We start from the raw sequence: 27,359 nt of genomic DNA, 5'->3' as shown, positions 1-27,359 counted from the left end.
GCAAAAAAAAAAGAAAAAAAAAAGAAAAAAGAAAATCAAAGATGTTTAACATCACTTTCAAAGGAAATATTGAAGCATAACAAGCAATAATGTGAATTACAGTACTGAATGATAGTTTCATTTTACCTTGTCAAAGACCAATTAAAAATGTGCCTATCTGACAAATAATTTCAGTCATGAGTTCTTGTTACAAGAAGTCTTAATTCTTAAATTCTTAACATATCTATTGAATAAAAAACCCCAAATGTATGCAAAACCAGTGATCCATTGAATTCTCATACATTAAGACTGTACTTTAAAGTGGGAATTCAGATGCCGAAGAAAATCTTCCTTAGTTGTTATAGATGGTGGGAAAACTTCTCGACAGAATTCACATATTCCACACTGATTCAGTTCAGAGTCTGTATAAGCTTGTGCCAGCAAATCATTGTCTCGAGGCTGCCAAACGAGCTAAAAGAAACAGAAAATTATTATTGCTGTGGTTTACAATTATATAAAAAAATACCTGCCTCTTTAAACTAGGTAATCTTTACACCTGCCTGGCCAGAGACATTAATGAGAGAGTTCTCGTTTAAGAGAAGCAAGACAAGACTTTGATTTTTTTAAAGTTCTATAAACATACTATCCTTGTAAATACTTAACATGCCTCTGTATCTATTCATGATAAATACTGCCATGAACAAAACTCTGTAATATCGGTCTGATACATATAAGGCTCTTCTTTAACTTTGCGTTTCAGTATTTAACCGTAGAAGTCATAGGATGTAATAGCTATTTAACAGAAATGAGAAAACATTTTTACCTTAGAATAAAATGTTTATTGTACAGAGTTAATATGAATTATATTTTATTCTATTCTTATTGACACACAACTAGTTCTCAGTTTACTGACAAAATGACTAAAGCAATGTTGTATGGCTTAAGTTACCTATTTGCTCTGACTGCCTTCTAGTGTAAATGTGTCTCAAATAATCTGTCTTGGCATTCCTTCTGCCGTAACAGCATCAAACTCAATGGGATCATCTGAAAACCTATCCATGCATTCAGGCAATTCTGTAAACTATGCTAAATTTGTTTGAGCAGCTGTACTGCTCTTGGTCCCTGAGCTATTCAGTTTAAAGCCAGCAAATCTGTTTACCTGACACTGGAGTTCAAGGGACTTCAGCATGATACATACTTTAAGTCAGAGTGCACACCAATTATTTAGCTTCATATCAACCAGGAATCAAAATGTCTGCTGTTTGTTTTCAAAGTAAAGTTAAAAATTAAGTTTCATTACTTTAGTATTAGCAAAACAAGACAAAATACACCGTTGTGTTACATGGCCTGGACAACTAGGTTTTGAGTAAATGAAAAACTAAATGCGTACTGATGTGACTGCAAAGTAGACAGAATGGCAGCAAGCTGGTATGAGCTCTATGTGGGGATGGAACCTAGAAGAGGAGAGCACCCTACAGTTTTTTTTGGCTCAGTTTTCTTCTTTCTTGCTTCACTCACACATGGAAAGGCAAGCAAGAATACTTTAGAAAGTAGTTTCTTTAGAAGTTTTAAATTTCTTGCTATCAATACTTACCCACAAGTGTTAATTTTCAGCTCTTATTCAAATTTCATCATGCCAAACAGTTAGAATCTATTGTTTATTCCTCCCACGGTAACTCACCCTACAACTAACCTGGCTTTCATAGTGCTTAAACCCTCTTTCTAAACCAGGTGAATTTCTTGGAGTCAATTTCCCGTCCATTCCCTATTTAAACAGTGTTTAGTTTATCAGATAGCAATAGCAGATTTACTGTCTTTCATTATAGTCAGCAATCCATATAATTAAATTGACTAATTAGTAATTAAGTGCAATCACACCACGTTTTTCAGCTCAAAGACTCTACTTATTGTATGTTGCTGGTGTAAATTGCATATTAAATCTATCTAGACACTGACACACTTAAACATCCCTACAGAAATGTGTTTAGAATTACTTGTTTCTAATACCTCATGATGTAAAGCACCATTTGAAAAAAGATAAAATAGTATTGTAAAAACCCCACAAAGGACATAGTAAGATTTCTAAACTTGGAAGCAGAAGGGGAGGTACTCCTCCAGCAACCCACCAAGGCAGGCACTTAGCTTCCATTTCTTTCTTTAAGTGTTAAGCATGTGCTTAACATGCTTTTCAGAACAGGGATATATTTAAGCAGATATTCCATTAACATTCAGATTAAGATTAATAGATTATCAATTTGCTTTTAAAATAATGAACATTCCTAGAAATACTTTTGGTGGAAACAACCCCCTCAAACTGTGAATGCCGATAAACACACGCATCTATATGCAAGTCTCAGTTAAATGTAGTCTGTAAAATCCTAGGTCCACTAATATCCGTGTTTATTTTAATCTGCTGCTCTTTTCAGTCACATGTTTTTTTAAAAAGTTACATGCTAAGAAAACAGTACTGAGTTTTCACATTTAGTATCCACATAGAAGGAAAGAGCTAAATTTATTACAGCAACTGAGAGCAGTTCCAAGAACTTACTGTTGCCAAATCTACTGCATTTATGGGGTTTTCCATTTTATAAGTTAACATATGTAGTAAATACTTGAAAGTTTTATCTACACTAGGAAAAAAAAAGATCAGGTATATAATTCCTCCCTATTGGAGCTTCACCAGTGTCAGGGATGATGGAAGCTGTAAGCAGCGTAACCACCCCCAAGAAAGGTGGTAAAAATACTAAGAACAAGTTTATGCATAAATTCTGCTAAGGTTAATGCAGCCAAAGGGGCATGTATGCAAGTATCTTTTAAAAAACATTAGTATTTTAATCTACATATATATTTTCTGTGAATCAAATCTTTATCACAACTAACAGTTAGAAAAAGCTCCAAAGCTGAGTCCGATTCACTGGGAAAAATACTTAAAAACCTCTTTTGAAGGCAGCTGAATAAAGGTGGTGGATGTTTAAATACACTGATATACACAGATGTGTGCGTAATAGACTCTGAAGTAATATTGGCTTGTTTCAGACAAGCTTCTGGATAAGATATAACATTTTAATCAATGTCCTGTATGTTCTACAGTGCTATTGTAGGTATGACTTACAAATACTGGAACAGTCACCATTAGCTTTCTTTTCTCCAAGTGTTAGCATTATTACATTTTTCTCCACAAAGTAGATAATTTACACTATAAATGATGGCTCCAAATTAATTTCCTTATTTTGCAGAAATACGAATGATCAAACCGAAGGCTTAATGTTATTCAACTGCAATTCCCTCCTTTTTAAGCTGCATACTCCCCTATCAATTTATAATCACATACCAGCTGTTTCACTTGCTGTAATACACAATGCAGGGTGCCATCTATTGAAAAATGAATACACAGACTAACTAGTAAAAGAACAAGCTGGAGAGGGAATACAGAAGGAGAGGATAGTAACAAGCAATGGAGTGAATGGTTCACAGCTCCACAGGAATTCTACCAGTGATAAAATAAATGGTTTAACTTGTTTAACTCAGTCACAACTTTAACTGAGAACCCAATGAAAAACAAAGCACAATAAAAAACTGTCACTAGTAAGTTGGTATAGAATTGAGATCTCCTACATTACAAATAGATATTTAAAATATGTTTTGAAAAATCAGGCTTATAGTTTAAAATACAATGATGAAGAGCAGGAAACTTTCCATGCTTTAAACTTTTCATCCAAATCTGGTTTGCAACAGAAAATTAAACCAGACTGAGTATGTTTTAGGAGAAGAAAACATCAAAGCTATCATGTCGTACAAACATTTTCCAAATGCTAGTTTTGCATGTCATGCAGTGGCCAGATTGAGCGGTAAAGCTCTTCTGCTGCATGTACCTTGTCATAAGCAAAGAACACAAAACCACATAGATGTAAATAATAAAAATATGCCAAATTCACCCTCACATAAGTTCCTAAATATCACTATTTGATTATTCTTGAAAAGCTGTCCTCTCACAAGGTGTGAGAAAAGCCACAGAAACATAAAAATACCAGTCTATCATGGTCCATAATAATTTTGCCAGCAATTTCAGTTGAGACAGGATGTTACACAAAAGAAGCAAAGTATTCAGAGACGTGACTGTCAGAACCTGCTGAAATGTTTTTCTGCATTACAGCAACCGGACCTTGCTTTCAGAAGCTCCCATGGACTTCAAGAAGCTATAACTGAAATTCAACCCCAAAGCACCTACATAAACCTAAAATAAAGTATTTTAGTGAACTTCCCTTAATTTGAAAAAATAAATATGCTTTCCTGCTTGACTGCTTAAACTATGAAGAAAAAATTTTAAGTTTTCTTAAAAGGGAGGGCTAGGGTGCTGTTTATACCTCAGAATGAGATAAAAAGTAGATAATTTTTCCACAGTGTTTATGTGTTCAGCTTGACTAATTAAGTCCATTTGTCATATACTCTGCTGTACATTAAAAACAATTAAATAATTATGTGCCCTATTCAACTGAGATCAAGGGTAGAATGAAAGCAATCTTACGATTAACGACAGCTTTGAAATAGATATAGAAGCAATTAATATCTAAATGAACTGAAATTTGTGCAAGCATATCCAGTGCTTACATCTGCTTAAATTCCTGCCCCTTCACCGGAAAAGTGTCTTGTACACACACTTCAGTATCAGCAAGAACTGGCAAGAGATATTGTCGTAAAAAAAGACTGAGGAGATACTTCATATAATATATTAATCCCGTCTCAAAGATCCTTGCAAAGTGGTTGTTTGAATCATTACCATTTTTTGAAATGTATGGTATTTATAGAAAGATACCTGATGAGGACCTCTGACGGTTGTCCCAGCAGCTTCTAAAGAAGAAAAAATTACTTCAGGTACACCCTGGTTTGTGTGCTTAGGTACAAATGTGAAATCAGTGTCTGTTTTTAAACATGTTTTGTCACGGGTATTTTCTATGGGCATGTTTGCATGATTTGGGGGGTTTATTTTGTCAACAGTAGTTAAGTTTTGCAAAGCTGAGGTCATGAGATCAACTCCATGAGCTTCAAATGAGTTAGGTTCCAATTTACTGAGGTTAACAGCACGGTCTCTGTGCTCCAGGTTAAAATGATGATCTTGAAGCATGTTTTCAGCTATACCAGTACAAGGAACTGTTGGTTTTTCCTGAGTGCTCTGCAAGAAAGCAGAGTCATTGTCTGTAGGTGGAAACTTGACATTAAATTTAGAAAGTGATTCTACAGAGTTGTTGTCCTCATCTTGGCCCACTCCTCTTGGTGTGATAGATGTGATGCATGATGCACCTCTATTTATATCCTTTATAACCCGAGGCTTAAAAAGCTCTTCTGCTTGTTCATCAGTTTTATCAGTACACTGTATCGGCATAGAAAACTGTATTTCTGTGAAGAAAGAACGAAGAAAACATTAAATAGTCCACTGAAGTACAGTTATTAAAGGTGTGGTGGTGGGGTATTTTTCCTGAGAGGTTTTTGATCTTCTTGGCTTTCTAACCTTTCTTTTTTCTCTTTGAAATCAGTTTGAGGCATAGCTCTCTTCACAAACATTAGCTCTGACACAAAAACTATCAGAACAGAAATAAAAGGAAATAATTCTGTTCTAATAGTTCTATTTCTCTCTGACTTATGGCTACAAACATTTTCATTTTATTGAAAATGATGTTGTCCCATACTCTTAACACATCCTTGCATATATTTACTGAAGTGTTCTGGCAGAAATAGAAGCTGGAACCAAAACCATTTCACACGGTGCCAAGAACATGCAAAGCACCATGAGCATGATTTCAGAAGGTATTCAGGTACTAAACAACCATTGTTTTCCAAATTAGGTAAATATTTAAACTGAGTAACTATTCAGAACTGGGACCATATTTTACCTTTGCTTTGAGAATTCTCCCTTCATTTTTGGCACTCTTACTAACAAAAATGGTAATAATATACATGGTTACTCTTAATCAGGTGGAAGAATAACTTCAGTACATATTTACTGTAGAGCAGCCTTCTGATATCACTCAGATATTGTAGTAAAGTGTGCCACAGAAGTAACAGAAATCAAGCAGATTAAATCTATATCATATAGCTTTTCATGCAGTTGAGTTAGGCACTTATTTAAGGAAAACAAATCCATTCTGAAATAAGTTGCCAAGCACTCATCCCCCAAAATTCCCACCCCCAAATAATAAAGTTTAGCAGTATACAATCAGGATATAACAATACAGTTCAGACATAGCAGTTTGAAGCCACAAGCTACACATTAGCACTTCATGTAACAAAACTTCAGGAATGGTATAACCTAAATCAGAAGCATGTGCTGAAATCAGCGTCTTTTGCTTCAACCATGTAAATTTGGCAGGTGTTGTTTGAAATCCCTTAAGAAGAGTCCGATCCTACCACTAAGAAAAGCTAGTAGGGAATACCCATAGCAGCTTACATTATATTAAATGTAAGCATTAACAGAACTAGACGTTCAGGATCTCTTCCAGTTGCAACAAATATCAAGTCTTTCTTTTGTTTTCAGGAAGTGTTGGATTAAGCTGTGTCCCATATAACAAAACAGTATTCAAAGGTCGGCACAAGGAAGTCTAGAAAATAAGTCCTCTGACTCTCCTCAGTCCGGCTTTTCCTCTAACAGATATGGGGCTTGAGACATTCATAACAGACATCTTTTGAACTGACAGCTAAATTAAAAGCAAGCAAGTGCTGTCATTCACACAGTATGATGGGATATCACATGTAGTAAGTGCCTGCCTCTCACTCCAAGGGACAAAACAATTACAAGAGCCATTGATGTGATGACTGTCTTTTATAGCATGTGATTTGGAGCATTCGTCATAGAATGCCAAAACTGGCGGTGCATTTTCTTGGTGAAATACTGAGCACCATGTGAACAGACTTGAAAAAGGCAGATGGTAAACAGTGGAAGTACTTCTATGTATGTGTAATTTACAGTATTTTCAAATATAAAGCAAAGCTTTCAAACAGTTGAATCACAATAAGAGCTTAAGTATGATATTACCAGTTTCAGGTTCTGGCTTTATCTTAAATTTACTTAGCTGGTCTGTTTGTTCTCTGGCTAGCATACATATTTGGTGACACTCTTCTTTCATGTCCTGGAAAATAGTCTCCAGATTTTCCCTGGAAGATCAAAATTGTAAATTAAAGAGTCAACCAATTCAGCTTGTTGTGACCTTTAATCTAGTCACACCCACAAACCAGAGAAAAACAATAGTGTAAGCTACTTTTCTTGGATACCTTGTTCCTCAACATATGTATACATATTTTTGTTCTCCTCAGTAAAAGCAAGCAGAAAAGGGAAAAGAAAATGATGCCAAAGAGCTGTTTAGTCATATCATACACACATACATTTGAGCTTAGGGCCTGACTCTGCAGGACCACCCCCAAAAATCCAGCCTTTACATTTCTTTCAGTTCCCTCAGGTATTTTGTGGAACAGGTTATCTTTCACAAGGGTACTGTTTCTGTCTCATTCTAGGGAAAATAAGATGATGCTGCTGTGAACACTAGTTGTTTTCTGTTGTTCTCTGTGTGCTTCAGACTTTGCAGGAGAAGGAACACAAGCATTTGTTACTGCTCCTTCCTTCTCTACCTACCCGACATTTTGGAGAGGGGCTTGTGAACTCATTCCTTCTCTGTTTTATACAGTATCACACGACTTTTCCTTTTATTTTGAGGGATTTTTCTTATTCTGTCTTTTCCAGAGTATCATAAGGACAACTGATACTTAGTTATCTGCACTGAAAATGGTAAAAATAGTTCTTCATGCTTGTGTGAGTTCTATTTTCCCAAAGGCACTACGTTATGCAGTCACTGATGCATCTGTAACATTTCATTGTGAAATTTTGATAAACCTGCTGAGTAATTTATATTTCTAAGCACAATATAATGGATTTTATAAAATTAACTTCAAGGATGAAAAAGTGAAGTTGGTGACAAACTGGATTTGTTCTCTTTTGCATCTTTGTATCAAAAGAGCTCAAAAGGGATTTTTCTTTAAACCAGTGAATTGTTTTCCTTTTTACTGCTTATTCATATAGCAATCAGGAGTGTCAGGAGCTGTGTTGCTACTTCTCCTGTGCTTCTCTTTTTGAAGACACAAATGTCTATTTGTATCTCATTTGAAAAAAAAACCTACAGAAAGAGTTAAAGTTGCTACTGTTAACACTTACATTCTGACCATTTTTCAGGTGTTTGATAAATAAGAAATCAAAAAATACTCTTAACACAAGTTTCTAATCAGAGCTTTAAAATATACATATGATTAGATGACTCAGTCTTAGTTTGCTAGACACTTGTGATACTATACTATAATCTTACTAGCGTAAGATTACCAGTAATCTTACCAGTCACATACCTCTTTCCAAGAAAACAGTAAAGTATGGGAGCTATTTGAGAGCAGGGAGACAGAAGACAGGCAAAGGTTTTTCGGTTTTTAGATATAAATCCATAAAGACAAAAAAGTCGTTATCAGATCACAGTCTTATTTCCTCTCTTTCTTATCATAAAGCAGCAGTGAGTCAGACCAAAGACCCACATAGTTTACCTAGCCTAAGTCTGAGAGTGGCCAAAGCAGATGCCTAGGCAAGAGTATAAGAAGACAGCAAGAATTTATGATACTTTTCCTTAATACTCTCCTAGCCTCACCTTAGAGAATCTTCTACTCGACCTCAGCAAAATTGTTTTTTGGTGGTATTACTGCCTATCCTGTGAAAAATGCAAACCTAAGACTTTGGTCAATATTTTTCCCAGAAGATGGCAGAAGATGGAATACTTGCTTAGAAAATATATTGCTTTTGGTCCCTTGGTCATAGCAAGAGCTGTCTGGCTTCAGCTTACAGATAAACCTGGTTTCAAACTCTCTCGTTTAGGATGGATCACGCCAAGAATTATTTCTTCATGCTGACTATCAGACCTCCTCCTGGCAGCGCAGCAGGCTCCTCTGCTGTGCTGCCATCAGTTAATCCATTACGGTAGTACATTCCTGTTCTGAACAGAGTTAATGCAAGGGAGTTAATGTTTATCCAAAACCCAGCATTAACATCCACTGCTGTTTCCCACAGAGTTTAACCTCCTGCTGAACCAAGTGGCTATTTTTCTTCCTCCTTCTTATCCCTACTTGCAAAGACCCAGCTATGATTCCACATAGTTGCTGGCTTTATTACCTTCCCACATCAGCTCTTTGACCTCTGCTGCTTGCCCCTCCCTGCCACCCTCTAATTTTTAAGTTTTAAAAATCAAGTTAATTTTTAAGTTACTGTGTAGGAAAGAGGGAAATAGCTCATCTTATTTAATGGCAGAAAAGACAATTAAAAGCAAATTTCAAAAAGGCTGCAAAAGTATTTACCTTTCAAGCACATGTGAAATACCAGAGATCCCTAGAGATAATTCAGTCTTATCTGGAACAACTTCCTTACTTTTCACCTTGAAGTAAAATATGAAAATATTGATCAGAGGTTAGCACATTAATTTTGTTCTTTACCCTGATATGAATAAAAATGACATGGAATCTTTCACCTAGCCCTTTCGGAAGCTCTCAAAACAGTCACAAAATGACAAAAGCAGATTTTTACTGTTTGTGTGAAATTTCCATTTTTAGTTTAACCTGGCAACTCAGTGTGGCATTCCTCTGCTCATACTCCCTTGAAAGGAAACTGGTTCTAAGAATATTCCTTGACTGTAATTCAGTTTCAATCATGTATAAACTAAGATTATGTATTGTGTATAAGCTTGTTAGTGAGGTATCCAGCAATTTTAGCACTTAAAAATCAATTTATTCACTGAAATTTTCAATGAACACATCACAAGCTAGTATGTCAAGCATTCCAGCAGGTTTGTAAATAAGTTATTAACTTTGACTACCACCTTGTGGTTCACTCTAGTATTACATAGTTTTAAATCTGCCAGGCATTAAGGAAAGTTTTTATAATAACCAGTCACTAAGCTGCAGTTCCACTAGATCTACATTACCAGATGGCCTGGGTAGTTCATACGTGCTCCAAACCAGACACAGAACTTGATCATATATCTGCCAAATCAGCTGATTTCAATGGCACATTGTTTATAATCACAGATCCATAGCCTACAGGTTTGTTCTACCTTGCAGTACAGTACAGCTGCAGCTCCTGTAGACACATTTGAGCTGCCTTACACCTAGCAAGGTGGGTTACAAATGCTTGCCACAGTAAGTTAAGCAACGCTTGGGAAGTCTAATAGCAACAAGTTCTGCTGTGCTCCTACCCTTATCTATGTTCACTTCAAATTAGCTAGCTAAAACATGTTTATGTGGTTAGATTCACACTGATGACTGCACTTTACCTACCCCACAAGGGCAGAATAACATCCTGGATGCTACTGTGTAAGAAAAATAAGGTGGCATAGAAGTGAAAAAAATCAACTCAATCATGGTGAAAACTTCCAACTGAAAATTACAAAACAGAAATGCTAACCTGGAGTTTTTACAAATACTGAAATACTAATGACATAACACAACATAATTAACACATGAACCAACCAATATGTATTTCATAGTTTGATGTTCCCTATGTGCTTTATATACTTTAATGATTTTCTAGTAATTATATAATCCTGAAATTTAAAATCAGTGAATAATTAGTATAAACATGTTTGAAAGAAGTAATAATTTACAAATGTTTGATTTTTTCATTTTACCTCTACTTGCTTTCTTATCTTACCTCCCTTTTATACGCTGGCATCTGTATACCCTTTTGTGCTTCATTTAATTCTTTCAATTTGCTTTTCAGAGTTCTTATTTTATCTTCTTGGTTGGAAATAATAGATAAAAGCTTCCTTTCCTTTTGATTGGTTTTGTCCTCAAGTTGCTTCAATTTCATGCTCTCACTTTCTAACTGTTCCTAAAAAATAATTTTAGAAACACCAGTACAATTAATAGAATTGAGGCTTGTGGAATATCACTATTCAGAAGTCTGGAATAAGCTAAACTAAGCTTTCGCAACATAAGTAAGGGCCGGTCTTATTTATTACATTATTAATTTTAAACTGATAGTAAAGACCTTCTACCACTACACACAGATGTAACATCATAGATGATTAATCCAAACAACTGTATGTTCTGAATTTTTGAAAGTCATATTAGTGTTCATAAAAAAGACAGTTCACTTACATTAATATTTTATGCACAATATATTATGTACAATATATATAACAATATTTCATTAATTTCAATCAATCTTAAACAATTTTGAAGAAAATGGTATTCTGCAGCTAATTTTTGAGCAGGCTCAAGAACAGAATCACTGAATCATAGAATGTCTCAAGTTGGAAGGGACCCGTAAGGATTACTGAGTCCAACTCCCTCCTCCTTGTAGGACTACCTAAAACTAAACCATATCACTAAGTATTGTCCAGATGCTCCTTGAATTCTGACAGGCTTGGTGCTGTGACTGCTTCCCTGGGGAACCTGTTCCAGTGACCAACCACCCCCTCAGTGAAGTTTTCCTAATGCCCAACCTGATCTTCCTCTGACGCAGCTTCATTCCATTTCACCGTGTCCTATCGCTGGTCACCAGAGAGAGGAGATCAGCATCTCCCCCTCCACTGCCCCCCTTGAGAGCTGTAGACTGTGACGAGGGCACTCAGCCTTCTCTTCTCCAAGCTGAACAAACCAACTGACCTCAGCTGCTCCTCGTAAGTCTTGCCCTTGAGGCCCTTCACCATCTTGGTCACTCTCCTCTGGACACACTCTAATAGTCTGATGTCCCTATACTGAGGTGCCCAAAACTGTACACAGTACTCGAGATGGGGCTGCATCAGTGCAGTGTACAGTGGGACAATCACCTCCCTTGACCATTTAGTTATGCTGTGCTTGATGCACCCCAGGACACAGTTTGCCCTTCTGACTACCAGGGCACATTGTTGGCTGCTGTCAACTTGCCATCAACTCAACTCCCCAGATGTCCTTCCACGGGGCTGCTCTCCAGCCTCTCGGCCCCCAATTTGTATGTATAACCAAGGGTACATTGCAAATATTGCAATGACATAAAGATTTGTGAAAGAAAAAGCAGTGGCTGCCCCCACTTTAACTATCCATCTGGTAATTCATGGAATTTTTATTTATGTGGGCTTTTTGGTGGAATGAAGAATATAATGAACAATTTTTTTTTAAATGCACAAAGGTAGTCCTTGGATAATTTTCAAGAAACAACCTATGGTCAAAAACTGTGGCTATGAAAACCTTACAGTGGTCAGTTTCCAAAATCTATAGAAACACTGATGTTAAACTGTATCAAGCGTCACAAAAAGTGGCCTGAAGCCCCACGTCTGTCTCTGTAAGAGAAGTAAACCCAAAGGGTTAACTCTGCAAGAAGTAATGTAAGTGAAATGCAGTAAGACAGTCTGTAGACAGGTAGGGCAAGGTGAAAAGGAAAGAAGCAAGTAAGTGCTTTTTCAAGAACACTTGTATTTACATATGGGACCTAAATAGGGTGAGGTTGTGCATTTAGAGATTAGCTAGGTAGGGTCTACTCTGCTAGACAATGACAGCCATGTAGGGACGGGTCCAGAGCTGGTCTACAGAGACACCGGGTGGTTAAGCATGGATGTGTTATATGCAGCTGACACAACAGTTCAGCCTCAAAAAACTGTATTTGCTGGATTAAAAAAATGCAGAAAAACGGCTTTGGAGGCATTGGTATTTTTCTTTGAACAGTGAGCTTGAATAGTAAACCTATGGTAAGAGGTTCAGTGCAACTCTATATTTGGGTACTATCTCAGGGATGCGGATTAAGCCTCTTCTGCTCAGTGGGTTCAAAACATGTCCTTAATCCTAACCCTTCTTCCATGCTTTGCACTTCTGGCAGGTGGTGTGGGGCATATATGTATAGTCCTGGGACAGATCATGAAACACTTTCTATACTCTTTTTAGTGTGAAATCTGTATACATCATAGTGGGTAAGGATCCAGGGAAGCAGATTAAAAAAAACAACCACAAAACACCAAACAGCAAAAGAGAAAAAAAAGAGAAAGATTTTTTGATGTAGTTCTGGAAAAAAAAAAGCCAAATAAGAAGACTGAAGATTTTAGGCTAAAGAACCCACACATCAACTTCTATAACTGATGCTACAGCAGCTAGATTTCATTTTCTCAAATGGAACAACAAGAACACTAGGAAGGAATACAGAACTATGGCACACAAAGTTCAAAGCAAGTTAAGGAAGTATCCAATGAATGAGAAAGACAATCATCTCTAGTGATGTGGGAAAGAAAGAACAATTTATGTTAAAAGGAGATGGAGACATGCATAAAAGTATTCTTAACAGATCTGAAAATACTTTGAAGAAAGTTATAGCAGGGCCAGATGCTGAACATAATTTTATAACTGTATACCTTTTCCATGTTCTTTAAAGACTACAAAGTCACAGTAGCTGTAGCATGGGGAACTGCTTTCTGCCACTGCAGGAACGGGATGGCCAGGGCTATTCTATGGTGTGGGTTTGCAGAACCCAAGCTACCACCGAGCCATTATTTGGTCACAGGGTTCCCAAACATCAGAATCATAGAATGGTTTGGGTTGGAAGGGACCTTCAAAGGCCATCTAGTCCAAACTTCTCTGCAGTGAGCAGGGACATCTTCAACTAGATCAGGTTCCTCAGAGCCCCGTCCAACCTGACCTTGAGTGTTTCCAGGGATGGCATTTCTACAACCTCTCTGGGCAACCTGTTCCAGTGTTTCACCACCCTCATTGTAAAAAAATTCTTCCTTATATCTAGTCTGACCATTCCATGGTCAAATACCATTTCTCATTTAAAAACCCAATGGGACGCAGCTTCTCCTGTATTTACCTTTGAAAAGGATTTGCTGGAAATCCAAACACCTAGGAAAAAGCTTATGTCAAAGACAACACTTGCCAACAAAGAACTCCATCTTAAGGACAGTAAAATAACTCTTTCACTGAGCCTGTGATACAGCATTGGTCTGCACGCACATAAGTCATCTGTATGGGACTATTACAGCTCCAAATAACATGTGGGCTTTCAAAAGCTTTCAGATAACTGGGAGCATTGCAGTTAATGGCCATTACTTCTCTTCCATTTCTTCTACATTCCTGCAGGAAGTGGGGACAAGATTTAAGCAAACAGTGAGAAAAACCACATGGGAACCAATGTGAGAAGAGCCATGCAACATGTTACGGTGAAGATATATCCGTACATACTGATTTAAGTCATCACTCTTGTGCCCCAACAGCATATCACACCAGGAAATACACTGAAGAAATGATTACACCTTTTGGGATCTTCCAATAATACAGCTCTTCATAGCTTGATGATCTTACAGTTTCTAATACTGACTAAGTTTGGGTGCTTGCAACAATGTGCTAACATTTATAAACTGGCTGAAGTTTATAAAGCTAATGTCATGACAAATAAGTAAGTCACACAGGTCGTAACTGCTCAGCTAGGTACCTGGCCATGCAATGGATCTTTTAAGCATACTGGTATCAGCAGACAGTTAAATAGGTTACATCTGTATTACGAACAGATCAGCTTCTTTTCTTTTGGAGAGGCTTTACAGGATCAGAGGATAATTCAAGTTGCAAGGGCCTCAAGGCTTCTCTAGCTCCTAATCAAAGCAAGGTCAGTTACAATGTCTGATCAGGTTACTTAGTTTGGTCTTGAATTCTTCAAGGATGGAGACTACACAACCTCTCCAGGCAACCTTTTCCAATGTCTGGCTGTCCTCAAGGCAAAAAGTTTTCCCTTATGTACAGTCTGAACCTTTCATGTTTTAACTGTCCATTATCTCTCATCCTCTTGTCATGCACCATCGTTAAGAGCCTGGCTCCATCTGCCTGATAACCGCAACATAGGTATTGGAAAGCTATTAGCTTCCCTTGAAGCCATCTCTTCTTCAGGCCGGACAAGTTCAGTTTCTGCAGCTTCTTCTCATGGCATATGTACTCAGTGGGGCCTCTGCTGAACTCACTCTAGTTTATCAATGTCTTTCCTGTACTGGAGGTCCCCAAACCAGATGTAGTATTCTAGATGCAGTCCAATGAATGCTGAGTAGAGGGAGATGCTCGCTTCCCTGGGTGGGCTAGCTGTGCTCCTGTTAATACAGCCCAGGAAGCTGTTGCCCTTCTTTTCTGCCAGGACACACTGCTGGCTCATGTTCAGCTTGCTGTCTAACAAAACCCCAGCTCCTTTCCAGCAGAGCTGCTCCACAGCCAGTCAGTCCCCAGGCTGTACTGCTGCAAAGGCAGGTCCTTTTATTCTTCCCTGAAGTGTGCTATAACAGCCTGTTTCAGTGGCTTCCTAGAATAAACAAAGTGCCAGATGGTTTCAAGGAAAAATACTATTCAGCTGATGAACTACTATAAGCGGTCTCAGGAAATATTAACTGTAACTTTTAATAGTTTAACCACACTCTTTATTATTGGCTTCCTGGCTTGGCTGGGTTAGAATCCCAGCCCAGCCATGCTAGGCAGGCTGTCGGCAGGCTCAAGTCAGCCAGGGCAGCTGCCCTGAGTCAGCTCCAGGTGTAGCTCATACCATAATGTCATGGTCATTATAAAGGGGGAAGGTTGGCTGAGGAAGGGGAGCTTCTGTGGGGTTCTTCTTGTTCCTTCTTTGTCTTTTCCCCACTCCTGAGGACTGATCTCCTGTTGTGACCACTGCGTATTCATGTGGCTGAGTATAACTTTGTATACCTTTGTTGGTACTAGCGCTATTTCATTAAATCTGTTTTCACTTCAACCCAGGGGTCTCCTCCTTTTCCCGATTCCCCTTCCTGGCTGGTGAGGGGTCCTTGGGTGACAGAGCAACTGTTATAGCTTAGCCCTGGGTACAGGCTAAACATAGACAATTGGGTAGAGATAGCTTAAACAGGTGAAGCAGTAAGAAAAAAGGCCATTGATGCTGGAATTTCTTATATCAGGTAGCAGGCCCTAACTAGTCCTACTGCATACATCGTACCAGCAACAAAGAACAGCTAAATGCATAAAACTGTCAACTAGCACAAAATCATGAACTACAGCTTTCTTTGCATCAAAGCATAGGAAACAAAGTGACACTAGAGAAGCTGGTATTGAGTGGAACACACAACTCTACGAGACTGCTGCAGTAGCTGCTCTGAGTGATGCAAGTCATTTTAGCACTGTAATTTTGAGCACAAAGATGACTACCATAACTCTTGTCATTCCTCTGCTTATGTCCTGCACAAAAAAGACCTGAACATTTATTGCAGAATGATCAGTTTTGCATACCATATGCTTCATTCATTCCTGACACAGTTTCCTCCTCTCTTTCATCGCCATCAATAAACTCCATGCAGTGCTTAATACTGAGGTTCTTGACCCAGGAAAATATGAACGTGAGCATGTTTTCTTGTCGCAGGTATGACTTTAGCTTTGTGTTTTATGGAGTTTACAAGGATTCTGATGTCTGACTGTACTAAAAATAGCATGCAGAAGGTTTACTTGACATTGTCTAGCCTTGCTTACTAAGGTTTTCTGTTTGCTGGACAGCTTTGGCTCTGAACCAGTAACTGGATCCACATTGCTCCTAGTTAATAAAGTTTAGCCAGGCTTTACTCAAAACCAGGCAGCAATTTAGGTCCCTTTGGTCTCTTCAAGCAGGGGACTGGAAAAATTCTGATAATCTTGTACACTGTTTGGTAGTGACCACCAAGTCAATCTGGTCCACTCACTTATTTCAGTAAAGATTAATGTAAACAATAAAAAAAACCCCCAAAAACTAACAGAACATTTTATGACACACTGGCAACAGAATTTGACAACAGCAGGTAAAATACACAAGTATGGCTACCTACTAGAAAACATAGAAAAGCCAACCCCTTCCTCATTTTAAACCTCTAAAATTTAAGCTCTAGCCATGCACCTATGACCATCAGTCCAGGATTTCTATCAACTTTAGTGGAGGACAGAATATAGTCCACTGAGAGATCCCATTTGATTTAGCAATAGACTGTGTCAATAGGTATCGATAAATCCAGGCACCTCCAGCCACAGGAGATACTCTTGAGTTTCAAGGAAGGACAGGAAGAAACAGTAACATTTTAACTTAAAGGCCGTAATCATAATTTATTATCTGGAACTGTACATTTTGCAAGCCTGAAATTTTTGGTGGAGAAGTAGAATAGAGCAGTTAATGCAGCAGAGGACAATGGCCACAGACATAACTTACTTGGTTTAGAGCAGAAGGTAGATAGAATACGATTAGAAAAATACAGGCTTTCAAATAGAATATTTGAGCTTCCAAATTTCAATAGCTGAAAACCCCAATACTTTATTGAATTAGATATAAGACAACTATACTGGATCAGTGACAGGATGATGGGATTTTGGTCAAAATATGATGTCTAGGGAAGAGTACAAGAAAACAGGAGGCATTCATGACACATTCTTTAATAAATTCCCAGACCTTCTTAGTAGTAGTTTCTATGTATGTATTAATTCTCAACAGATTTCTCTTCCATGAAGTTATCCAATTTTCCCTCAAAGCAGGAAGTTCCACTGGTTGACTACCTATCCTGTGAAGAATCATCTCCTTTTGCCTTTTTTTTTTTTTTTTTTTTTAAACTAAATTTATTCAGAAAGACAGAGAAGTGAGAACTCTCAGGTTAACTTGATGTTGTCCTGGTGATTCGCTACTGTTCATTTTCCCCAACTTGTTCCTTACACTCATTCCATGCAGTTTACCTTTTTTATCCATCATACACCAAAATTTCTACATTTAAAAAGTGTAAAAATTGGCAGCTGCCATAAAGACATATAAAGCATTTCTCACAATACAACTAATTTTCCATCATCTTCAACAGGAAGTTTGGGTTATATGGTTCTCCTCCCCTGAATTCATTCAATAAAATGAGGACTTGTGTACAGAGACTGCTGTGTATCCCCGTGCACAGCCAGCCCATGAATGGCATGGTCAAAACACTGCCAGAGCTAACAGAAGGATGTGTACCTCTGCTGTGCTGTTTGGACATCTTTGTGTCAGGTTAGCAGAAGCTTACCATGCACAACACCAAACATCAGGGTCCTCCTTATATTTGAGGGATAGTGCAAAGGTATCCACGTGCCTCTGCAGAAGCCAGCCCTGGTTCAGTGAAACATGTTTTCCTCAAGCTCCATGCTCTCAACACTTGGAGAGCTACTACATTCCCAGTAACAGGAACACAAAGTAGGCTAGGTCAGCCCGACTTGGCGTGGGTTTAGATCTCTACTGATACTCTCTGAAATACCTTATTTGTATAGCACTGTGCCTGGGTTTAAATGTAGACAGACTGTATAGTTGATTCTGCATGGAGTTATATCAGAAATACTTCTGTTCATGGAACAGATCAGGCAAAATCCAGATGAACTACCTATTTCTGAGAGGTAACTGCAATAACTGACTACACAAAAAAATGCAGATAAAGACAAACATCTTTCATTCCATTAAGAAAATAGCCTCTGAAATTATGATTCCAGCTTCTCATGCATTGCCTGCAACCTTCTGTATAGATCACATAATTTCTCAGTGTTTCCCCACAAGAAAGGCAGATAACAGCTTCCTTTCTCCTACTCATTATATGTCTAAGTTACTTAAAACTATTGTCCTTGAGAAAGGATTCAGAAGCAAGAGCATGAATTTGGTCAGGTCTCCACATGCAACTGTGTAAGACCTAATTTTTATCCAACTCAAGAGAGAGAAATGTAAAAATATGCAAAGATGGTCCATCAAATAATTAACCCTTCAGCTGTGTTTTATTCCAAATAAATGCAAAGATTAGGAAAGAAATGACATCTTGTGATTACAGATTCTAGTGTAGAAAAATTATATAAAGACTTTTTTTGAAATAAACAGGAGTATATATAAATTCTTGGTAACAGTATGTTTAAAATGTCTGCAAAGGCTTAGTCTCAAATGAGATTCCTTCAAGATATTTAAGCAAGCACCAGTAATCCAAAGAAATTATTTTTAAATCAACATTTCTGATAAAAAAATGTATTTCTGTGAATTCAGCATAATTAATTTGTTTATAGCTCAGGTTTAGGAAACAAATCCTGAAATTAATTCCTTTTAAATACAGTGCCTGATTTCATATAAGGGTCTTTTTATGACCCTTACAAAGTGCCTACTCTGGAGACTCATATTAAAAAATAAGAGATTTTATGTCACAAGAAAGTTCTCAAAAAACACAGTAGGATGACTTAGGATAAGGACAATGCAACTTTGTGTGTCTCTGTTGCTGCCTTTTCTCTATATGCAAAATACATTGAAGGTATTTCCCATCTATCCCGCACTATTGCTTTATGCTTATTCCTGTTCCTCTCAACAGGCTGTAGTGAAAATCTCAGTGTTACTTCAGTGAAGGGGGGCAGAAGACACATCGTATTAAAGTCGGCTATTTAAAAAACCAAACAAATCATAAGCATCTCCAGAACGATGGATAGCTCACTTTCCACTCCATCACTTTTTGAGTGCAGATTCTTTATTTCTTGCAAAAATACACAGACTGGTTGCAAAGTAGAAAGCTCTTGTGAGAGAAAGCCCCTTCTTGACCACCGGTTTTGTCAGGTTAAGAAATAAATAAGCAAGTAAATTCCTACCTTATGAACCAGCTATTTTAGGGAGCTTGATGGCCAAACAGCAATTGCAGTGGGGAGGATCAAAGATAGATGCTTAGATCCTCACCTAAGTAAACCACAGTGGCACAACACTCATGCACTTCAGGTGAGCATCTTCTAATAGAAGTGCAGTTCAAAGGCACCAGTAAAAATCTCACTTATCTCTTTAGGTTCTTATACTATAATCACAGCACAAATGTGATCTTGTGTTAAACATACTATAGGTGACCATACCTTTAAAAGTTTTTCTCTTTGCTTTGCTACGTTCAGTTTTTCAGAAAGCTGGCTGAAAGATAAGTTGGAGGTTTCAATGTCTTCATGCACCAGAACGTAGGGTTGCGCGTTACCTTAAAAAAAAAGCAGCTGATTGTCACTGCATTTTTCCCCAGCCAGCTTCTAAGTACAAGCAAAATGAAAAGAAGCTAGGCTTATATTAACTTCTTTATTTTCTTTGAGCAAGGCTTCATCGTAAACAAGTAAGAGAAGCCCAATTCTGAGCTTAGAGACAACGGAAAATGAAACCAGCAATAAAGAATGTACATGTACTCTTAAATGTAAAAGCCAACCACTTTGCTAGTATTTATGAAAACCAGGAGTGTTAGGCTAGTGTGAATAAATATTTAATGAGCATGGCAGATTAACACATGGTTACTTTGACTCTTTTCTCCTATTTGTGTAATAGAGTCAAACAGTGGAAAGAAAATTATCCATCAAGGTCTATTTGATTTGAAAGAGAATTACTTGCTTACAAAGCTATGGTTATCCAATAAGATTAGCATCACAAGACATATAACCATAGCACTCACACCTAGAACAACCCAAGCTAAACTTATTAACAGGTAACTGTAAAATTAATATGTAACAATTCTGGTCTTAATTCTAGTGAATTATTTGAACCCATATTTTCATAACTTTTATTGGCTTCAGTGTAAGCAGGTTCTACCTCTAAAGAAAATCTCACCATTTCTTGAAGAGGATAAAGAGACACTTCAGAAGTGTTGCATTTTATAAATAGATTCTGAAACTGCACATTTGTGTAAACTCTCACGTTCACAGAAAAGTATGATACAGCTTTAAGACATGTACGCTGTAAAAACTGAAGCAACAAAGTCAGAACTATTCATCAATGCAACACAGCATAATAAGAAATAACGTGCAAACTGGAGTACATACCTCTATTAGCATTCAGAGCAGCTAACTGTGATTTCAGTTTTGCAATAATGCTGTTTTGAAGCTCTATCTTTTCCTGCTGTTCACGTATTTGCTGCATGTAGTTTTCTGTCTGCAAATATAATTTAATTAGCATTAATCTTATTCTGTTTTGACTAGGGGTCTCCTATTTGGCATATAAAAAGCAGCTCTGATTCTTTTAAAGATAATTGTAGTTGTGGACCTCTGTGTGAAAACTCAACTACAGTCACCTTTGGCAAGTCCTTATTTTTGAGACTGCACTGATTAGAAAAGGCATTATAGGAAATAAATCCTGATTTTCAGCAACTCTTTCAACCTAGGCAGTTGTAAAGGATAGGATAACTTTTAACCTAGGATTCTTCATTAAAAGCCATAGAACACATCAGGTTTAAAATTAGAATTTCAGTATTCTTCGGAATGCTGGTCAGTTAGTTTATCTATAGAAAGCTGTAATTTTCTTCCCCCATATTTTCTAACAAATAAATTATATAAAAATAGGCTTTCAATAAAACAACATTGCTTATTCCATACAACAGATACTTTGTGAATAACTTTAATTGCCTAAGAACAGAGTTTTGCCTGTGCCTTTGAACGTAGTAGATTTGTTTTTCTAACCTAGAAAACAGGGGGAGGAAAGCAAGGAAACAGCCCCATTCTTCATCTAGCTGTACTCCATCTAATGCTATAAACAGGCTGCACAGACACTAATAAGACTGCTCACATTTCACTGAAGTGTATAAATACTGTTAGACAGCCAGTTAATTGAACAAATGATCAGGTGGCAGGAAGATGCTAATATTCCAAACCTATTTTTTCACATGCCTAATGTTGCACTTACAGTAGTGCTAAAAAACAAGTAAGAAAACTTGTAAAGTCCCAGCAAGGAAACTTGCAGGAATGTAAGGATTTTTTTTGAAATTAAGAATATGTCTATTACTGAACAGGTCACAACCTGGGACAGGACTAGGCATTGTTTTCATGTCTATTCATAGATTATCCATACTGTTATCCAATTCTCAAATCTCTCAAATCACATTTAAATTCCACACCCCCCTACTGCCCAGTGTGTTTGTCTGTAAAGCAGGCAGGAAAAAAATCTACAAGCAAAATTTATTTTAAAAGGCCAGGTAGTACTTGTATTACGAGAGTTTATTAAAAAAAAAGAAAAAAAAAGGAAAAAAAAAAAAAAAGAGTGATCAAAGAGCAGTACACTCCAGCAGCTATAAGAGACCTCATGAAGCAGAAAAATCACTGAGAACCAAATTGAAAATGTACAACAGCAATGTCTTGTCAACACTTCTGTACAGAGCACAGACATGACAGCTAAAACAGACAGAAGAGAAGATGCTTTTGACAGCCAGTGTGCACAAATTATTCCTTGAGTCAGATGGCAGCAACAAGTTACCAACTAGGAGATCTGCATGACAACCAACCATCCATCTGTATCAAACACCATCTGGCCGAGATGACTCTGGCTTCTGTGTGCTTGACATGGCTCCCAGCTCTAGAGACTGGCAAAACAAGTGGCCTATCGGTAACTTAAGTAGTAAACTGTTAACAACAGAATGGTGGACAATCCAACAATGTGTGAAGGCCACACAATGAACAGAGGAAGTTACTAGAGTAAAGCACTGTACAAAGGTTATTAAAAAAAACAGGAGTTTGGTTAAAAAACCTGAAAAACAACACAAACAAAACCCCACCAAGTAATTACAGTATCAACTCTTGAAAAAATACTTTTGTTCTCCTTTGGAGTCATGAAATCCAACTACTGAAAGTTTGATTATGATAAAGATTTGAACTGGCAGTAATCCTTTATGAAAGGCTTTAATTTTTAATTTCTGAACCAGATAAAATTCAGAGAAGTCTTGCAAGCATTTAGTTCCCTTAACACTGATGATCTCACACACTTCTCCGGTTTTCTTCCATAGACTTTAGAAGGGCTATCTGACCTTGTACTTGACGTCTTGTTGCTTGGGCAGAAGTTTCTTTCACGTACTGTTAGGTGGCCCACAAGTACTAACTTAACTGGTTTTCCTTCAAATAATTCATTGTTCATCATAAGAGACAGAATTTAAAAGATTCCCAAACATTCTAAAATGTGTTGCCTTTTGTTCAGGTAGTTGTAATTTTAGCACAAAACGTATTGACACACTATTTGTGCTTGTTAAGTACAGAAAACACTACAGATTTGCACTAGCACTGCTGCAACAATGAATCGAGATTGACTGCACCGTGGATGTCTGCATATACAACTGGCTTGACACCTGTTCCGCAGTGCCTTGGCTAGTTTATTTTGCTGTGGAAGGGGATGGCAAGATTGTGCCCAGATATCAGAATATTCTCAAGCAGACCTTTCCCCCCTACCAATTCTACTACTACTTCCATAACTTGACATCAAGTATGGTTCATCTGCCCCTGAACAAAGTCCCAGCCTACCAGTTCTACGGAAGTATCAGAAAGTCCCGGAGCATCAAAAACATTCAAGCCTTCCTATACCAGAGGTTCCACCGCTGGGCAGAATACTCACGATAAAATTAGTATGACAAAGCCCAAAACTGATAGCTTTGCAACATGCTGGCAAACGTGATGAGAAGTCCTGGAACAGTTTTGGCTGAAGGAATGTGTTCTACAACAGACTAAGTAAAAATTTAAAGGTGCTTCTTACTGGTTAGAATGCCTCCAGAATCTTTCTATTACGTCATAATTGAAGAATAATTGTACAGATGATTTTTAAATAAAAAAATCAATACTTATTCTAATAATTTTAAGGTAAGTTTGCTGTAAATGTTTCAACACAAAAACTGTTGTCCTAATAGCTTGCACAGTGCTTAACATGTTAGTCTTTGACTTTACATCAAGTAAACTAGAAATTCATATGGCATATCTTCCTATTAACATAAAAGTGATTTAATTTCTTCCTAGTAAGAAAAAAATTATTAAGCTATTTACATTAATAATTTTAAAAGTATTTTTTTAATAAAGCAAATTAAATTTTAAAAAGTACTTAAAGCTAGGTAAATTTTGAACACATCTTTGCTGTTTACATTAAAAGACTTCATTAACAACTCCAAAACAGAGAACACTTTTCTCACCTTTAAAACTACAAAAAGATTCAAGGTTGAAAACCTGAAAGTCACATACTACATTCACAGCCTGATGAGTTACTCTGCAGTGCACTGGCCTGGTTTTGTAACAGGAATTTCCAGCTTTAACAGATACACTAAAGTGCGCATAGCTAAAGTGAAACTGAAATGTACAGGTACCACAATCCTCCATGGCAAGAATGGCTTCAGAGATACAATTCAGAACCCAACACATACTTTTTGCTGTAGTTCTTTCACAGCATGGTCCCTATCCATGCATGCTTGTCGATAGGCTTCATAAGCTTTGTTAAGCTGCTCTCCAATGTTTTTGTCCATAATTCCCAATGTTGTTTCATCACTGAAAAGATGGTCAAGTTAACAGACCTGAAAAGTAATCAGAAGGAAAAAGAGAGAATGCTAAGGAAACAGAGGTACGTAACTAAAAACACTTGTATTACCATCAAATTCAAGTAATACGCGCAGTATGTTTGAGCATTAACTCACCTAATAGTTTGAACTATAGCTCTGCTCTCCTCCATATTTAATTTCATGTCCAGGGATAGGTTTAAACAAAAGCCAAATAAAAGCAGGTTAGCTCTGAATCAAATTCTGGATGTACAGAATATATAAATGTATGTGTGCTTACAGTGCTTGAGGACTGAAACTTCAAGTTGGTACAGATCATCAGTTACCTGATTTTATGACATTTCCAATAGTTTAATGTTTACTCAATTGTGAAATAACATATAGCATTAAACCAAACCAAACCTCAGCTTCTGACATTAAGCAATAAAAAGATAAAAGATGAGTAACATTAGGTCGCATGGACCTATCCTATTCTACGCCACATTTGAGAATGGCAACACAAGTAACACTACAAAGTGAACTAAAACATCTTTTATCTAAAAATCAGTAATACCAACCAGTAAGAATGAGCAAGACTCAGACCTTTGCACCCAATACTATCAACTTTTTACACTTTGTGAACAATTTCAATAACAATTCCTGAAACTACAGCTCACAAACTTTGACACGTAAGACTTCAACACTATTAAATGTCACACACTCGAATTTCAAGACAGAGTGAACTTCGCAAACACAGGTCTTTTGCTTCTACAGTAATATATCTAACTAATTTTATCATCAAAATTTCTCATAATGTAAGTACGGTATAGGACAGGTTAATGAAGTCTCAAAAAAAAACCCCAAAACCCCAAAGTACCAGCATTAAGGAAAAAAATAAAATCTGTAACACTCCTCTCCTTTCCTGATATTTAAAGCACGGTTGCCTCACAGCACACAGTACGGACAGCCACTAGCATCTCGCACTGTCTTCTGGGATTATGCATAAACCACAGGCACCATTAAGGAAAACGGCGCGGTCAGAAGAGGATAAGCCAAGCAAGAAGGGTATGAGGGTAGCTTGTCTTGGACCCTGGTCAAAATTCTAAGGATTGCAGCTTGAAGCTTTTGTTCATGTTTTCTTCTTCTTGAATATCTTTCATATCATAAAGCCTGAATACAGAAATGGGGTTTGACTTTGCTAGAGGGTGCAGCAGATACTGTATGGATGTCGCACCTTCTTGTCCTGCAAACTATATTTTAATGATGCGCGTGTGTTGCAAAAGCAATTGTGTCTCATCTCCAGCATGGCTGTACTTTAATGGTGGCAAGGTGCATTCTTTAACAGCTTGGAATCATTTAGGGATCCTTTGATGTAACAAGTATTACTGAAATACAAGTTTCTAAGTTTTGTGTAAAATGCCTAAATTGTTTCACATGAAAGTTGTTTGGGTTTTTTTGGCGTTTTTTTGTTTTGTTTTGTTGTTGTTGTTTTTTGTTTGTTTGCTTTTGTGTTGTGTTGTCCCCCCCCCAAAACCAGTGCAGTAGTTCATAATCTCAGGCCCACGCATACTGTCTCAAAACACTGTTAGGAACACGGGCTACTTCATCCACCCCCTTCATCTCCCAAAGCATATCCCTCCACTAACTGAAATATTCATTCTAATACCTGGGGAACAGCTTTAAATAAATGGGTAAGCTTTTTTTCAGTTTCAAATGAACTAGTTTACGTAGTTCAGTGAATGAAATGAGATGTTACAGCTGACTGCAGGGTCGGGTACTGAACTGGAGGAGGGTATTGTTATGGCCAAAAAGGACTGAAAGTGTGCTCTCGCATTCTTTAAAAACTTGCAGAGTTTGCACTAATGCAGATTTTGTACTTTTCTGGAATTCTCCAGAGACGCTTGTAACAATTTATCTAGTAAATGGCAATGTTCTGGACATACAAAAGGTAACTTCAAAAAATGAATGTAATGGGATTTAAAAGACTATGCTCAGCTTCTGATAGAGGGAATGGGGTTTAGCTCTGTATGACTCAGAGTTCATAGAAAATTAAGCATTGATTTTATTCGTGCAAATTCAATCTCAATTTGAAAAATAGTATTTAAAATTTATACCTAACCCCCAGCCTTTTACTTACTGATTGATTGAGACTGGGAGTATTAACAGAGTTCTGCTCTTATCTGGACTGCTGCTACCAAAAGTAATCGATCCAATGGGCAGAACTGCCGTATTGCACCTGATTTTCTACTTGGTAGGGAAAAATAAGGAGAATGGTAGCTAATTTACTAGTAGCTCCCTAAAATCCAGACTCCATCCAGTAAGAAAGGGGCAATAAAAATAATTCCTAGTGACACTTTAAGATGGAACTGTAACTAGAAGAATTGGTCCTGTATTCCCCCTTACCCTAGACATTCATTTCTGTTTCCACCTCACCCTTCCCTTTCTTCCAGCACAACCAGCCTTACTGCAAACCGTACCAGCAAACCAATCCAGCTTAAAATTAAATGCTAAAAGTATTTTTGCTGTGTGAGTTTTAACGCAGAGCAGCTCCGCAGACCACTTCCAGTGCCATGATAACACAAGGAAGCCAGCACAGGAGCAGAAAACTCGGCAAAAGGCAGACAGAACTCCTGTGCTCAATGGCAGCATTGGCTTCGAAATGGTAACATGAAGTCACAGTTATGTAACAGTGATGTAAGTCTGCACTGCCACAGAAAAGGACACTCCTGTCTGCCCCTATCTCTGGCCTTGTATTTTTGACGCTTACTTGTACTGGTATTAGCATTGCTATGCTACCCAGTGGAGCATGCCAAAGTAGCTCCCTACTTTCTCAAAAAAGCAACAACAAACCCCCTAAAAAAACAACCCCAAAATTAAAACTGGAGCTAGCTCACTGCGAGGTTGCTTGAGCACTACTACCAACACAAGGAGGCAGTGGGAACATGAGACTAGCCGTGGGCAGGACTGCAGCAGTCTAGATTTAGATTGGATTAAACTCTGTAGTCACACCCTGAATTGCCTGCTGCTGGAATAAATAACTGCTGCTTATGTTATCCAGCTTATATCCAGAAATCCTTGCAGTTAGAAAAACTGGATCCTTTTTCTGCTTCTCCTCCACAGGCATCA

General features: G+C 37.6%; 1 protein-coding gene across 1 annotated transcript; it reads right to left on the bottom strand.

The window, feature by feature from the left end:
• Nucleotides 1–282: 282 nt before the first annotated feature.
• TANK (TRAF family member associated NFKB activator) lies at nt 283–24,224 on the bottom strand. Its single transcript, XM_009958400.2, has 8 exons — nt 24,126–24,224; nt 20,785–20,893; nt 19,846–19,958; nt 10,700–10,879; nt 9,352–9,428; nt 7,007–7,125; nt 4,793–5,373; nt 283–450 (listed from the first exon to the last, which is right to left on the bottom strand). The coding sequence occupies exons 1-8, from the start codon at nt 24,222–24,224 to the stop codon at nt 283–285; spliced, it is 1,446 nt and encodes a 481-aa protein (XP_009956702.1).
• Between the last annotated feature and the right edge of the window lie 3,135 nt (nt 24,225–27,359).

This window comes from Leptosomus discolor, chromosome 5 (assembly GCF_034619465.1).
Source record: "Leptosomus discolor isolate bLepDis1 chromosome 5, bLepDis1.hap2, whole genome shotgun sequence".
Taxonomy (NCBI): Eukaryota; Metazoa; Chordata; class Aves; order Leptosomiformes; family Leptosomidae; genus Leptosomus; species Leptosomus discolor.
Note: the sequence above shows the minus strand (reverse complement) of the source record. Positions and strands in the feature narration are given on the sequence as shown.

Excerpts from the sequence above, each read along its gene's own strand:
- TANK (XM_009958400.2), bottom strand. The coding sequence starts at position 24,224 with ATGGACAAAAACATTGGAGAGCAGCTTAACAAAGCTTATGAAGCCTAT. Across the intron at positions 10,880-19,845 it reads AAAGAGAAAAACTTTTAAAG|GAACAGTTAGAAAGTGAGAG; the intron begins GTATGGTCACCT and ends ATTATTTTTTAG. Across the intron at positions 451-4,792 it reads CCGTCAGAGGTCCTCATCAG|CTCGTTTGGCAGCCTCGAGA; the intron begins GTATCTTTCTAT and ends TGTTTCTTTTAG.